This window comes from Euleptes europaea, chromosome 9 (genome assembly GCF_029931775.1).
Source record: "Euleptes europaea isolate rEulEur1 chromosome 9, rEulEur1.hap1, whole genome shotgun sequence".
NCBI lineage: Eukaryota > Metazoa > Chordata > Lepidosauria > Squamata > Sphaerodactylidae > Euleptes > Euleptes europaea.
The window spans coordinates 46,902,004-46,914,486 of NC_079320.1; the positions used below are offsets into that span (position 1 = coordinate 46,902,004).

At 39.8% G+C, this 12,483-nt stretch overlaps 1 protein-coding gene across 1 annotated transcript; it reads left to right on the forward strand.

Moving 5' to 3' along the window:
- The first annotated feature begins 412 nt into the window (after positions 1 to 412).
- TDO2 (tryptophan 2,3-dioxygenase) lies at positions 413 to 11,653 on the forward strand. Its single transcript, XM_056855053.1, has 9 exons — positions 413 to 447; positions 796 to 898; positions 3,824 to 3,914; positions 5,704 to 5,774; positions 6,488 to 6,615; positions 8,398 to 8,584; positions 9,322 to 9,429; positions 10,510 to 10,645; positions 11,454 to 11,653. Exons 1-9 carry the CDS (start codon positions 413 to 415, stop codon positions 11,651 to 11,653), a joined length of 1,059 nt encoding a protein of 352 aa, XP_056711031.1.
- Positions 11,654 to 12,483: the final 830 nt, after the last annotated feature.

Sequence of the window (12,483 nt, forward strand, 5' to 3'; positions counted from 1 at the left end):
TTCATTATATAAACATATTAATTTCTGAATTGCTTTTGCATTTTTTTAAACTTAGGACAGTCTTTCTTTAGCAATGACGGATACACAATAACACCCTTCATTTTGTGTGTGTTTTTCGTTCTACTTTGATCTCCATCCCTTTGCATGACTGAAAATGGTTAGAGGAACTGCAGAGGAACTTTTGACCTTTGTGAGTATTTCTTCAGTGCATGTTGGGGTTGACCGAAAGAATTGATCAGTTGACAAAACAAATACTTCATGGAGTTTGTTTCAGAGTAACTTCTGTAATTATGACTACAGGGATGGGCCGATAAAGAAGCAGGGATTGGTCTAAATCCTAGGATCATCTTACATAAAAAGGAGACTGCCCTCTGCTTAAGGGGAGCTCAGTGCATTATTGGATTCTGGAGTCATGAGTGGGTGTCCATTTTGGGAAAACAAATATCAGTGAGTACATTTCCGTTTTTAATAAACAACGGCAGCACTTATTTTGATCGCCAACCTTACGAGAACGTCAACAATATTACATCAGTATTGCCTATTGATGTAGATGGTTAACTACTAAAAGTACTTTTAAAAAAGAATAAGAAGCTACCTTTTGAAAACAACAACAAAAATAACAATAATGATGATAATGATGATGATGATAAAAACAATATGTTCTACAGTGCTATATGATTAAAATGGAATTGTGGAATCAGCTTTTTAAAAATTATGCTCCATCCCATCAAAAGGTTGGAACAAGTGTAGGCAGTCTGAATCCCTTAGCCTAATTGTCTTTTGTTTTATTCCTAGATTTAATTTCAACAAGCTGTCTTTGTCAGACGGGGAAGATAAGTCACAAGAAGGGGGAAATAAAGCAAGCAAAGGGGGGCTTATCTATGGAGACTATTTACAGGTAAATGGAAATTTGTGATGGGACACACTGCTTTTCTCTTCCAAAAAATGGTCATCTGCATACATGCTACCTCCAATATATTGGTGTGTGAGAGATTTAGCACCTCAGTTGGACGTGAATCTTTGTGAACATTTATGTTATGCAAAACAATTTCCCTCAACTTTTATACGAGTCAATGGATGACGGATAGCAAGAGAGTTTGATTATTTTAATACAACCTGCTTTTGAGTTAGAAAAGAGCAGAACAGTATTTAAATTTTGTTCAAGCTGCCTAATCTGCAGTTCGTGAAGAGAGCAGAATGTCCTTTAAAGAGCAGAAGGCACTATATTGTCGGAACGAATACAGGGCTGGTGTCAGCATATCTTGAAGTGGGGCAGCTGCCATGGCAAGGCCCACTGCTGCTGACTCCCTACTGATGTATCTCCTCTGATGCCTGCACTCACACCCTTCCACTGCCTGCTTGTGTTTTGTTGCTTGGGCTCCCAGCTGGATATGCTGCCTAGTGATGCTGGAGAAGGAGACGTGGGTGGTACACAAATAGGGTTGCCAACTCTGGGTTTGGAAATACCTGGAGATTTTGGGAGTGGAGCCTGGGGAAGGTGGGATTTGGGGAGAGAGGGACCTCAGCAGGGTCTAATGCCATAGAGTCCACCCTCCAAAGCAGTCATTGTCTCCAAACAAACTGATCTCTGTAATCTGGAAATCAGTTGTAATCCCAGATCATCTCCAGGTACCACCTGGAGGTTGGCAACCCTATGCACAAAATGTCAGTGTTCCCTGTGGCCATGGCAGTGGCACTCCTAGCTGCAGCCACCATCCAGCACCATCGGGGAAAGGGCCTGCAGCCAGTTTGGGCAGCTATTACTACAGGTAGAGGGAGAGCTTGCAAGTGGGCAGGAGAATGATGGTCAAGCAAGTGGGGGCATGTGGGTGGGTAGCCAAGAAGAAGGGCCTGGTAGTGGGCTTAGGGGGGTCCTGGGCACTCTCTGTCACTGGCCCTGAATGAACAGACTATCTTAACAAGCCGTAGTAAACCACTGGGAACTAAAGGCCTGAGAATAAATTAAAAGTTATACAATCATAATGGTTTTCATTTGGCCAGTCTCTCTGCTAGCCCAATTGTTTATTGTCTAGACACAGTCAATAATTTTAAGACTTGAAGGTATTAATGATAGCACTTATGTTATTTGGTAATGTGATTCAGCTGAGTCTTTATCTGGAGTCTATGTTTTTAAGTTTTTTGAGGCACATTTTGTTTGACAAGAGATTAGTCTTGGGGCAGAAAAAAATAATGTGCACACCGTGGGCATAACACCTCCAGCTCTTTAAAAAAAGTCATCTGTTTCCAGTCAAAGGGGGTTACTGCACTTGTATTCCCAGCGATGTATTAAGAGTTTGAAAATGTTCTAAAAAAAATACTGTTTGCACTTTTTATGTATTCCCACCGTTGTATTAACAGTTTGAAAACTTATAAAAATTCCTGTTGGCACTTTGTTTGGCCCCTTTAGCTGTGAAGACATCTTCCAACCATTTATAAGCCGTGGTATCCAAAAACCATTTTAAAACGATGTTTTTTAGAACATTTTCAAAATCTTAATACATCGCTGGGAATACGAGTGCGGTAACCCCACAGAGGACCACCCAGATAAAGCACAATAACTGCTACCATTGGAATCTGATTATAGTCACCCTTTAGTTGGCAACTATGCAACACAAATAATTATATTGCGAGGGGCCCTATGAGTTTTTACCCAGGCTGTACAAGAAGTATACTTTGCACTGAATTCCCCACCCAAATATATGCATTTTTATGTTATTTACACATCAATGAATCAGCATTACACATGTTACCTACATCTATCTATAAATTATACACACTGCACTTATAATATTCATTGGGTATAAATAACATAAAATTAGCAGGAGATTTCCTGCTACTGCCTGGCAGTTGGCAACCCTACTCCTCAGGCTCCACCCCTAAAACCTCCCACCGGTGGCAAAGAGGGACCTGGCAATCCTACTCAGGAAGCATAACAGTGGGGCTGTCCTTGAAAACAACTCCACGTGAGACTGCCCTTGAAAACGACTTGGAAATTGCCAGTGGTTCAGAATGTGGCAGCCTGTTTATTATTGCAGGCTAGCTGTAGGGATCATACTCTACCATCTTTATGTTGGTTGTCAATATGATTCTCAGTCCAATTCAAAGTGCTAGGAGCTGCAACCTTGAAGGACTCTTCCTCCCGCCCTTTCTCTGTTTGTCTGTCTCTCTCAAAATGAACTCTCATGGCAACTTCGCCCAGCAACCTTTGTTGGATATACTAACCCCCTCAAGGGTACATTCTGCTGCTGCTTATTTATAGGTTTTTCATTGGCCTCCCTGGCTATTTGGAATGACCTCTCAAAGGAGCTTAGGATGGCTTCAACTCTGTTGGAATCCCACAAGGGATTTAGCACTTTTTAATAGGGCCTTTGGAGTCTCCTGATACTGATGGAAATCTAAGGACTCATAGGAGCCTGGGCAGGGCAGTTTTTATTGTATTTTCACTGGCTTGTTTAGATAATTCTCAGTGTATTATGTGAATTGTTTATTTGGTGACCCACCTTGGGTCCCAGTTATTTGAAATAAAGGTGGACACATAATTATTTTAAATAGATAAATAAACAGCAAGACAAATGTGTGTGATTTTCTCAAATTAGCATACTATGTATGCTGTATGCATTTCCTCCTATTAGCCATTTCATCACAGTGGACTATAGATCACAATAGTAATGTTCTTTTTAAAAAAACAAACAAACTAACATAGACTAATATGACTCTGAACTTAAAGTTGTGCATGCTCATGCTGACTGTTAAATGCAAACTCATGGAAAGAGAAGTTTTGTTGTACTGCCTTAAGACCAAGGCTTCTATTCTTTCTTTAAAGCTAGACAAAATATTGAATGCTCAGGAACTTCAGAGTGAGAAGAAGGGGAGCAAAATCCACGATGAACATCTGTTTATTGTAACCCACCAAGGTAATCTTCTGGAGCAAAAGCAAAAATAGTGTACTATAAGCTTATGTTTATTATTTGATGATTAAATTATGTCTATAAAATTGATACATAAAACATAAATTGATCCAATTTTCTGTTAGAGTCCAGTTAGAGTCCATATGCTTGTATATGCCTTATCAGTTTCTCAGAAATGCGTTGGAAATGAAAATAGATGGAGACCTTAATGGGGTACAGTTCAATTTTTAGGGGGAAGTAGATTCCCCTTTGTCATGACCAGGCTCAGACTCACCAGATGGGGACCCAGATGAGCTCCAGGAAGGGACAGGATGGCTTTCTGAGGCAGATCTAGAGGCACAGGGTTTTCCTCAGAGCCAGAAACTGTGGCTCCTGAGGCCACGTCACAAGACCTCAAGCCCCAAGCTCCCAAGGCCATGTGCCAAGAGCTTGAAGTTGAGACCTTGCCACTGAGAGACCTAGCAGAAGTTCCAGAAGCAGTGGTAGCCACCAACCTTGCAGGTTCTGCCACCACCCAACAGAGGCAGGAGAGGCAGTGGGACCATGCAGAAGCAGCCCAGTGGAGACCCAGTGCCAGGCTTGCAGCCTGGGCTCCAGCTCTTGTGCCAGACTCAGTTGTCAAGACTTAACTGGGGCTAAAATCCTTCAAAGGAATGTAATCCTTTGAAGGATTTTAGCCCCAGTTAAGTCTTGACAACTGAGTCCCAGGTGTTCCCTCCAGAGCAGATGGGGTTGCCTTGCCTCCCTCATAGCTTTGGGCTGAGAGGGGGCTCTTGCTGGATCAACCTGTTATCAAGGCTCCAAATCTTATGCTCTGCTTTTTTTGCTCCGGGCCCAGGATCTCCAAGAAAACCCTTCTTGCTGCAGCACCTGCAGTCAGAATACCCTCATTTCTTCTTTTATTGTTGTATACATTCACTCTCCCCTCTGTTTTACTACTTCTGAATTCCAGTTTCACTAGAAAAAATGTTCACTGGAAAAGCCAGCATGGAGTACTGGTTAGAATATCATACTAGGATCTGGGATATTCCGGTTTGCCTGCTGCCTTCAGCTTTTCCTAGCATTATTGTTTTTTCCAGTGAGTCTTGCCTTCTCATAATGTGACCAAAGTACAATAGCCTCACTTCAGTCATTTTAGCTTCTAGGGAGAGTTCAGGCTTGATTTGATCTACAACCCTCTTGTCTTTTTGGTGGTCCATGGTATCCATAAAACTCTCTTCCAACATCACATTTCAAGGAATCAACTTTCTTCCTATCAGCTTTCTTCATTATCCAACTTTCACACCCATGCATAGTAATGAGGAATACTATGGTATGAATTATCTTGATTTCGGTTGCCAATTTTCACTCCACCTTCATCTAAAACTAATCCAGCTTTCCTTTTGATATGTTCTGCATATAGTTTGAAGAAATAGGGAGATAAAATACATCTTTGTCTGACACTTTGCCAACTGGAAACCATGACTTCTTGATTAATACCTGGTAGGGCTAGAGACTTGGTCCCTCAAACTCTAAGCTGAGGCTAAGTTGGAGGAACTGGCAATGGCTCATTACCCAGGATTCACTCTCCAGTCTTGCTTGTGTTGTTTTATCCTGTTACTAGCCCTTGACATAGTATGGAAAAATTCAAGGCAGATTCTATACGTGTTTTCTTTAATATTCTACTCTTAAGGAAAATTTTATAGGACCATTTCATAATAAATCAAGAGATGCTTAACTTTCTGATGTTCAATATGAATTCATTATCACTGTTTGCTAAGAAGGGAAACTAACAGTGTATGCCTTTTAATTGTAGCTTATGAACTATGGTTCAAGCAGATCCTGTGGGAACTGGATTCTGTCCGAGTGATATTTCAAAATGGTCACGTAAGTTGTATGAAAATAGATTCCATTTAATATTTCCGTTATTGGCTGTTTTTCATGAAACACACACAGTATTTTAAATTCAGCTCTTTACTGAAGGTTCTATTTATTGAGGAGATTTAGAACAGCAAAATTATCTGTTGGGCACCCAAAATCCCATTGAAATAAATAAGACTTAACAACATAGCTAACTGATGAAGACTGCTCTATCCTATATTCATCTATCTTGGAGTAAGCCCCTACATGTGACTTGCTTTTGAATAAGCATTCATCGCCCTATGCTGTAAGGATGTTAAATGTTAAATACAATTATTCAGGAATATGCTACATTGATCTGAGTAAACCTAGTTAACATTGTGAAGCATGTCTGCAAACGTGGTTGGGAGTAAGTCCTAGAGAACCCTGCAGGTCTAATTTCGAAGTAAACGTACAGAGGATTAGACTGCCAATGTAGCCTAAATAGGATTTATGTACGCCTAACTTGCTTTGGGTTTTTTGCCAAATCTGATCAATTATTTCATATACATTCCTCCTTGGAAGACACAAGCATGAATAATATAAGTAAACCCTTCAGTGGTTTATAAAAACTAAACAGCAAGATCTGGGTTAAATGCTGTCTTCATTACATGAAACACAACGATTAAAACAAAGCCCCTATTCCTTGTCTTGCTAGTGAGCCATGAGATGTATTTATCTTCTCCCCCTACCCCACTAAGGTGAGAGATGAACGGAATATGTTGAAGATTGTTGCTCGAATGCACAGAATTTCAATGATCCTTAAACTACTCGTGGAACAATTTTCTGTCCTAGAAACTATGACAGCCCTGGACTTCTTTGATTTCAGGTAAACGTTTCCTTTGATTCATTCACAAGTGACAATACCCATATCACAGAACGGAACCCTTTGGAGCCAAAAGAAAGTTTGCCATTTGTCAGCATTAAACCTTATAACTCATAGATCAGGATAAGACTGTTCAAATGAACAAGACTAATGTATGCTTTAGCAAATGGAAGCTGGTCACACCAAAGGTGTACGCTCAGCAATTCTGTCTGGTTCATTTTCAACTAAAGGGTAGAATTTGATGTGTGACTCTTCAACCCAGTTTGCTGAATTTACAAAACAAAAAAGATGAGAAGCGTCCACTTGGATCTTAACTAATCAAATAATGAGTTGAAAAGCCATTTCTGTTACTATCCCTATTATAACTATTCTGTATTTTCATTATTTTAGTTACTTCAGAACAAGGTGGCCAATGTTAAGTGGGGAGGAGAAAGAGGAGAGGGGAAATAATTAAAATCAAATAATAAAAGAGTAATTCTAAACATGCACAAGGCCAGCAATCTTGGAAGACCCTTTTCTGCCTGAGACCCCGAAGAGATGCTGCCAGCCAGCACAGGCAACACTGATCTAGATTGATCACATGTGATTTACAATGAAATCCTAAGCAGAGCCACACCCATCCAAATCCACTGATGATGCATGCTTTTATTTATGCATTTATTTATTTATATCCCCTTTAATTCAGCAGGACTCACTTCTGAGTTAATATACAAATGTCTGTTTGATTTATATCGCCTTTTCTCACCAAGAGCCCTGTGGCACAGAGTGGTAAGCTGCAATACTGTAGTCAAAAGCTCTGCTCACAGCCAGAGTACAAACCCGACGGAAGTCGGTTTCAGGTAGCCGGCTCAAGGTTGACTCAGCCTTCCATCCTTCCGAGGTCGGTAAAATGAGGACTCAGCTTGCTGGGTGTAAAGTGTAGACAACGGGGGAAGGCAATGGCAAACGTAGTGTGCCTAATAAATGTCACAATGTGACGACACCCCCATGGCTCAGTAATGACCCGGTGCTTGCACAGAGGACTACCTTTACCTTTTTCTCACCACTTATGACTCAAAGTGGCTTTGAACATAATTCTTCCCTCCACCATTCTCTCACAACAACAACCCTGTGAGGTAGGTCAGGCTGAGCGTTTGTAACAGGCCCAAGGTCACCCAGTGAGCTTCCATTGGTGAAGTGGGGATTTGAACCTGGGTCTCCCAGGATCCTATTCTGCCACTCTGTCCACTACAGCATGCCACTCTGAATAGATTTATAAGGGTTTAACTCTGTTTAGGATTGTGCTGTTAGCATAAGCCTGTTTTGTATGTTTTCTTGCTTGGCAGTAAGCCCCATTTAATTTAGCCCAACTCACTTCTGAGTAAATACAAAAATGTTTGATTTTGTAAGTACTTATATTTTATACTTGCAATATATCAAGACAAGCAAAGTAAATGTTTTGCAAATATTCTTGATTTGTTTGAATGCAGAAGGTGGTGGTTAATTAGAAAGAATTTAGAAAGCATTTTGTGCAGATTGATCTAGTGTCTATTCTTTTTAAAATGACGTACTCTTTGTAATAATTTCTGGAGTGTTTCTCAGTACAGCGCTCCATTGCTTTGGCTCCCTGCAAGGAACCTTCCGCACCATCTCCTAAGACACTGAGCCAGTCTCTGCTTTCCATAAAGAAGCAATTAGACATGGTGGTCTATGTTTTGCTTACTGAACGAGTTTCCTCAAAAGCATATATTAAATTGTACTTCACTTTTTCCATTGCAAAACTGTTCTTTTTCTCTACCTTGAAAGAGATTATTTGAGTCCAGCATCAGGATTTCAGAGCTTACAGTTTCGATTACTGGAGAATAAGATTGGTGTCCCACAGAGCCTGAGAGTCCCATACAACAGAAGACATTACCGGGATAACTTCAAAGGAAAAGAAAATGAGTTACTGCTGAAATCTGAGCAAGAGCTAACTCTGCTGCAGTTAGTGGAAGTAAGGGTTCCTATTAATTGGTGACCAGCTGCGGGGCAATTCTAGCAATAATTTATGGATTTCAAAGATCTCATTAAATTTGGCCAAGAGGGATTTACCTTAGTTGAGCACAACTAATGTATTTGCACAAATCTAAATCCCTCTTGCCTAAAATATATGGGGCATTTGCACACTTGGGTAAATTCTTATGAACACTGTTTGCAGTAGGTTAATTAAAATGCCTTAACATTATGAGAAAGCTTCTCTGATTTGCTTTACTAACTACAGTAGTACATGAAGCAAACATCAATAACTGTATATACTTTTCGAAAGTGTGGAGTTTACAATAACCTTACTGGCCATAGGTAAAAGGGATACTTACACAGCTGGTGTATCATTTATATGTCACTTAGACATGGTGTGGACATTGATCCACACCCCCAAAATATTAATTTTGTCATCGGAAGCAAATCTGTAAAACATTGTTAAAAATGCCACTGCCAATTTACAAACTATAAAAGCTAGTTACTAGACAGTGTATTGTACACAAACAGATTTTCCACTGTTGAAAAAGGGAGGAGGCAACCCCCCTTGACCACCCAAAAGGCTATGCTGGGGATTGTAGGACCTCCATGGACACGATTCATGTGGAATGAGGGCTCTAGTCCAGAGGGGAACTGGGTGAGAAAACTGGCTGGATACAAACCAATACACAATCCATGTCATGAATGAATAATTAATCTATATTGTTCTTTAAGTCGTGGCTAGAGAGAACACCAGGACTCGAGCCAGAAGGATTTAATTTCTGGGGGAAATTTGAAATGAATGTACTTAAAGGACTGGAAGAAGAATTTGCAATGGTGCAGGTACTGATAATTTTTTCCTCTGTTAAACAAAGAGGCCATTCAATTACACTTATAGTAGTTGGTCATGTGGCCATCCATAAGTGTGGTCACATGAAATAGGACTACCTGTATATGGCTTCATAGGGTAATCCATTTTTGTGACTAGCCTCCGTCCATTGTAAGGGGAGGGATTTATGCAAGCCAGCAGAATTCCTTTTATATGCTGACATGGGCAAAATATACATTACTGCTTTTGAAACAGGTGACTAGGGATATAAATCAGGTGTTTAGTCTTCAATGGACATGAGTTTCAAGATCTGTGATTGATTGTAAGTTATGTCTGCATGACAAATATACAGCAGTTCTTTGATGATGGGGACAGCTGTAGCTCCTTCACCGAATTCCCATTCCCACTGTAAGGAACCGTGAGACTGATGTTTGTTCACTTAGTGAACAGAGACTCTGAAGAAGGAATTTCAGGTTAACTTTTGGTATATTTGTACCCAGATTAATTTACAAACTCATTTTTCTGCATACTTGGGAAGTCCTCCCAACTGTGTAAAAACCCTGTCTGGCCTGCAGGTGTCCCTGTCTTAATAACTTTGATGCTTAATGGGGGCCCAGCCACATTTTTCTTAAAATATAGTGATATTTAACTAAACAAGATGATGTTTTTAAATCTTGTTCCTTATTACATTATATGTGAATGATAGACTCTAAGCAAGCTGACTAATTGCCTTGGGCTAAAATTACTAATGTTTGTGAAGCTGGAGGCAAAATCTATTTATTGTAAATATCTGGGCTAAAGGACCATGTTTCATTCAGGTTACCCTAAGTGTGTGCTATTAACCATCAAGATTCAGCATTGCATTTCCAGAACATTTTCAACAGATGGTTAAGTTCATATTGGATCAACCTGTTTGATGTCAAAAAGCAAACTCAGGCCCCTTCCAGAGACGCTCACGCTTCTTCTTGTCGGAATGTTAACATGATTAAAAGTGAAGCAGTTTCCATATTCAGTGAAGACATGCTGAAAATCCTTCAACAACAAAAAAAGTGAAAACTGCGTTAGCTCTTCTATTCCTGTTAGTGTTTTCCTAGAGAATTGTAGCTATAGATTTGGATCTACTTGGGATCAGTATGGGAAAAATCAACAGCATTCCCAAGCAAGGGTCACGACTGCTCCATCTGTATCATTGTTGCAGTATAGAGATTCTGCCAGAAAATATAGCAGCAGGTGCACTCTTAAAAGGCCAGTCCTTAACATGGAGAAAATTAAATTTGTCGTTGACTTTTCTGGTGACATCACAAATATGTGAACCCTGGGAAAAGAAGGCTTGCCAGTAACAACTATTGTTCTGAGGGATTAGACAAATCAGTTTAATTCCAAAATGGGCATTGAGGCTACTGATGAAAATGTAAATGAGTACCAAAAAAAAGAGGGAAGAAATCAGCAACATTCATGCAACTCAAGCTATGGTTCTATATGTTTGTTCTAATAATCAAATTACCCTTATTTCACTATATACAGAGGATGTACAAAAGGAGCTTCCCATAACTGAGCAGGACTTGGGGAACATCCAACATAAAGAAGGTAGCATGTTTCCCATGTGAATGACTCACAGAGCAAGATTGTGATCCATCACAGGTAACCCCATTCCTACCCTCCAAATATTGTCCATTCCCTTCCCCATGTGGCATGACTAGTATATTTATTCATTACATTTTTTAATCTTTCCTAAAGCCTTCTGCATGGCAATTATCTCCTCACAACAACCCTGTGAGACAAGCTTAGTGAGGAAATAGTGACTGGCCTAGCAAACAAAATGCCTTAATGACTTTAAATTTGGATATTTCCATTCCTATTCCAACACTTGCACTCTTTGTGTTGCTCCAAAACGACCAATCTTTTTACATGCCTTCCCTCAGCTTTATTGCAATGTCCACATTTCCTTTTATAGTATTATAAAAACATAAATATTACCTGTGGGTAACAAGGCTTCCCAAAAAATTCACATTCTAACAATGTGCTGCTGTTGAGATAGAAACCATTATTCCTGGTAAATTCTTTGATGCTGAAGTTTTGATTCCCCTGAAGAAAATGAGAGAGCTCCTGGCCAAACTTGTCCTCTGCATCAAAGAAATTAAGGACACCAGAAACTATACTCCACAGGAAGAAAATGATGCTCAGGTTAGCTACAGCCTGGGTTTGGTACCTGTGGGCACAAAACAAAATAATGCTTGAGACTTGGTTCTGAGGCAACTCTTCAAACTCTCTCAAACAATGGAATAAGGAAACTTGGGGACGCTACTGGGCATACCGGCCATTTGACAACTATGCTTTAAATGACCAATGGGCATGAAGGTGTTCGGTCTTTGAGAAGCAAATAGGGCCAAGAAGAAGCAAAGGGTGACTTACCTGTTCAGGTTGCAAAACGTTACAGCAGGAAACTCAATATTTTCCACATATTGAACAACTACTGATGTTGTGGTGGGCCATCTGAAATAGTTGGTAACACGACTGCTGATTTGCCAAGCAACAAGGACAATGGAGCACAAGACTATAAACATCCATAGCACCTTACGAGTCTTGCTGTGCGTTCGAACAATATTGTGCACCCCATGGAATGAGGTGGAAGTTGCGAAGTCATAATCATACTTTTTCCTTTCTTCCAGGGATGGCAATTGTTTTCTGGTCAAATACAACTTGGCTTTTCCCAACAAACCTTGACATTTGATAGAAGAAAATATTATTGACACAAAAATTTACTATAAAACCAAGTGAGAAGGATCCTTCAAGGTGCATTTGGTATCAGTTAGGATCCCATCCTTTTAACAAAGCTAGCTCTCAAAGCACTGCTGCCATTATAATATTGTTGAAAATATTTCTGTAAATGTATCTCTAAATCATGTATGTGTCTCCAAAGAAGCACTAACTGGAAAGAAAATGTCTAGATCCATCAAATTAACAGCAACTATTCATCCAGTGTGCAAAAAAATGTGAAAAGATCATTATGGAAAATTATCTAATGACAATTCAGTATTTTGATTCTCTGTGTTAAAACAGTATCAATA

Coding starts and splice junctions, on each gene's coding strand:
- TDO2 (XM_056855053.1), top strand. CDS start 413: ATGAGTGGGTGTCCATTTTGGGAAAACAAATATCA. Junction 899..3,823: donor TCTATGGAGACTATTTACAG/GTAAATGGAAAT, acceptor CTTTCTTTAAAG/CTAGACAAAATATTGAATGC. Junction 9,430..10,509: donor AAGAATTTGCAATGGTGCAG/GTACTGATAATT, acceptor GTGTTTTCCTAG/AGAATTGTAGCTATAGATTT.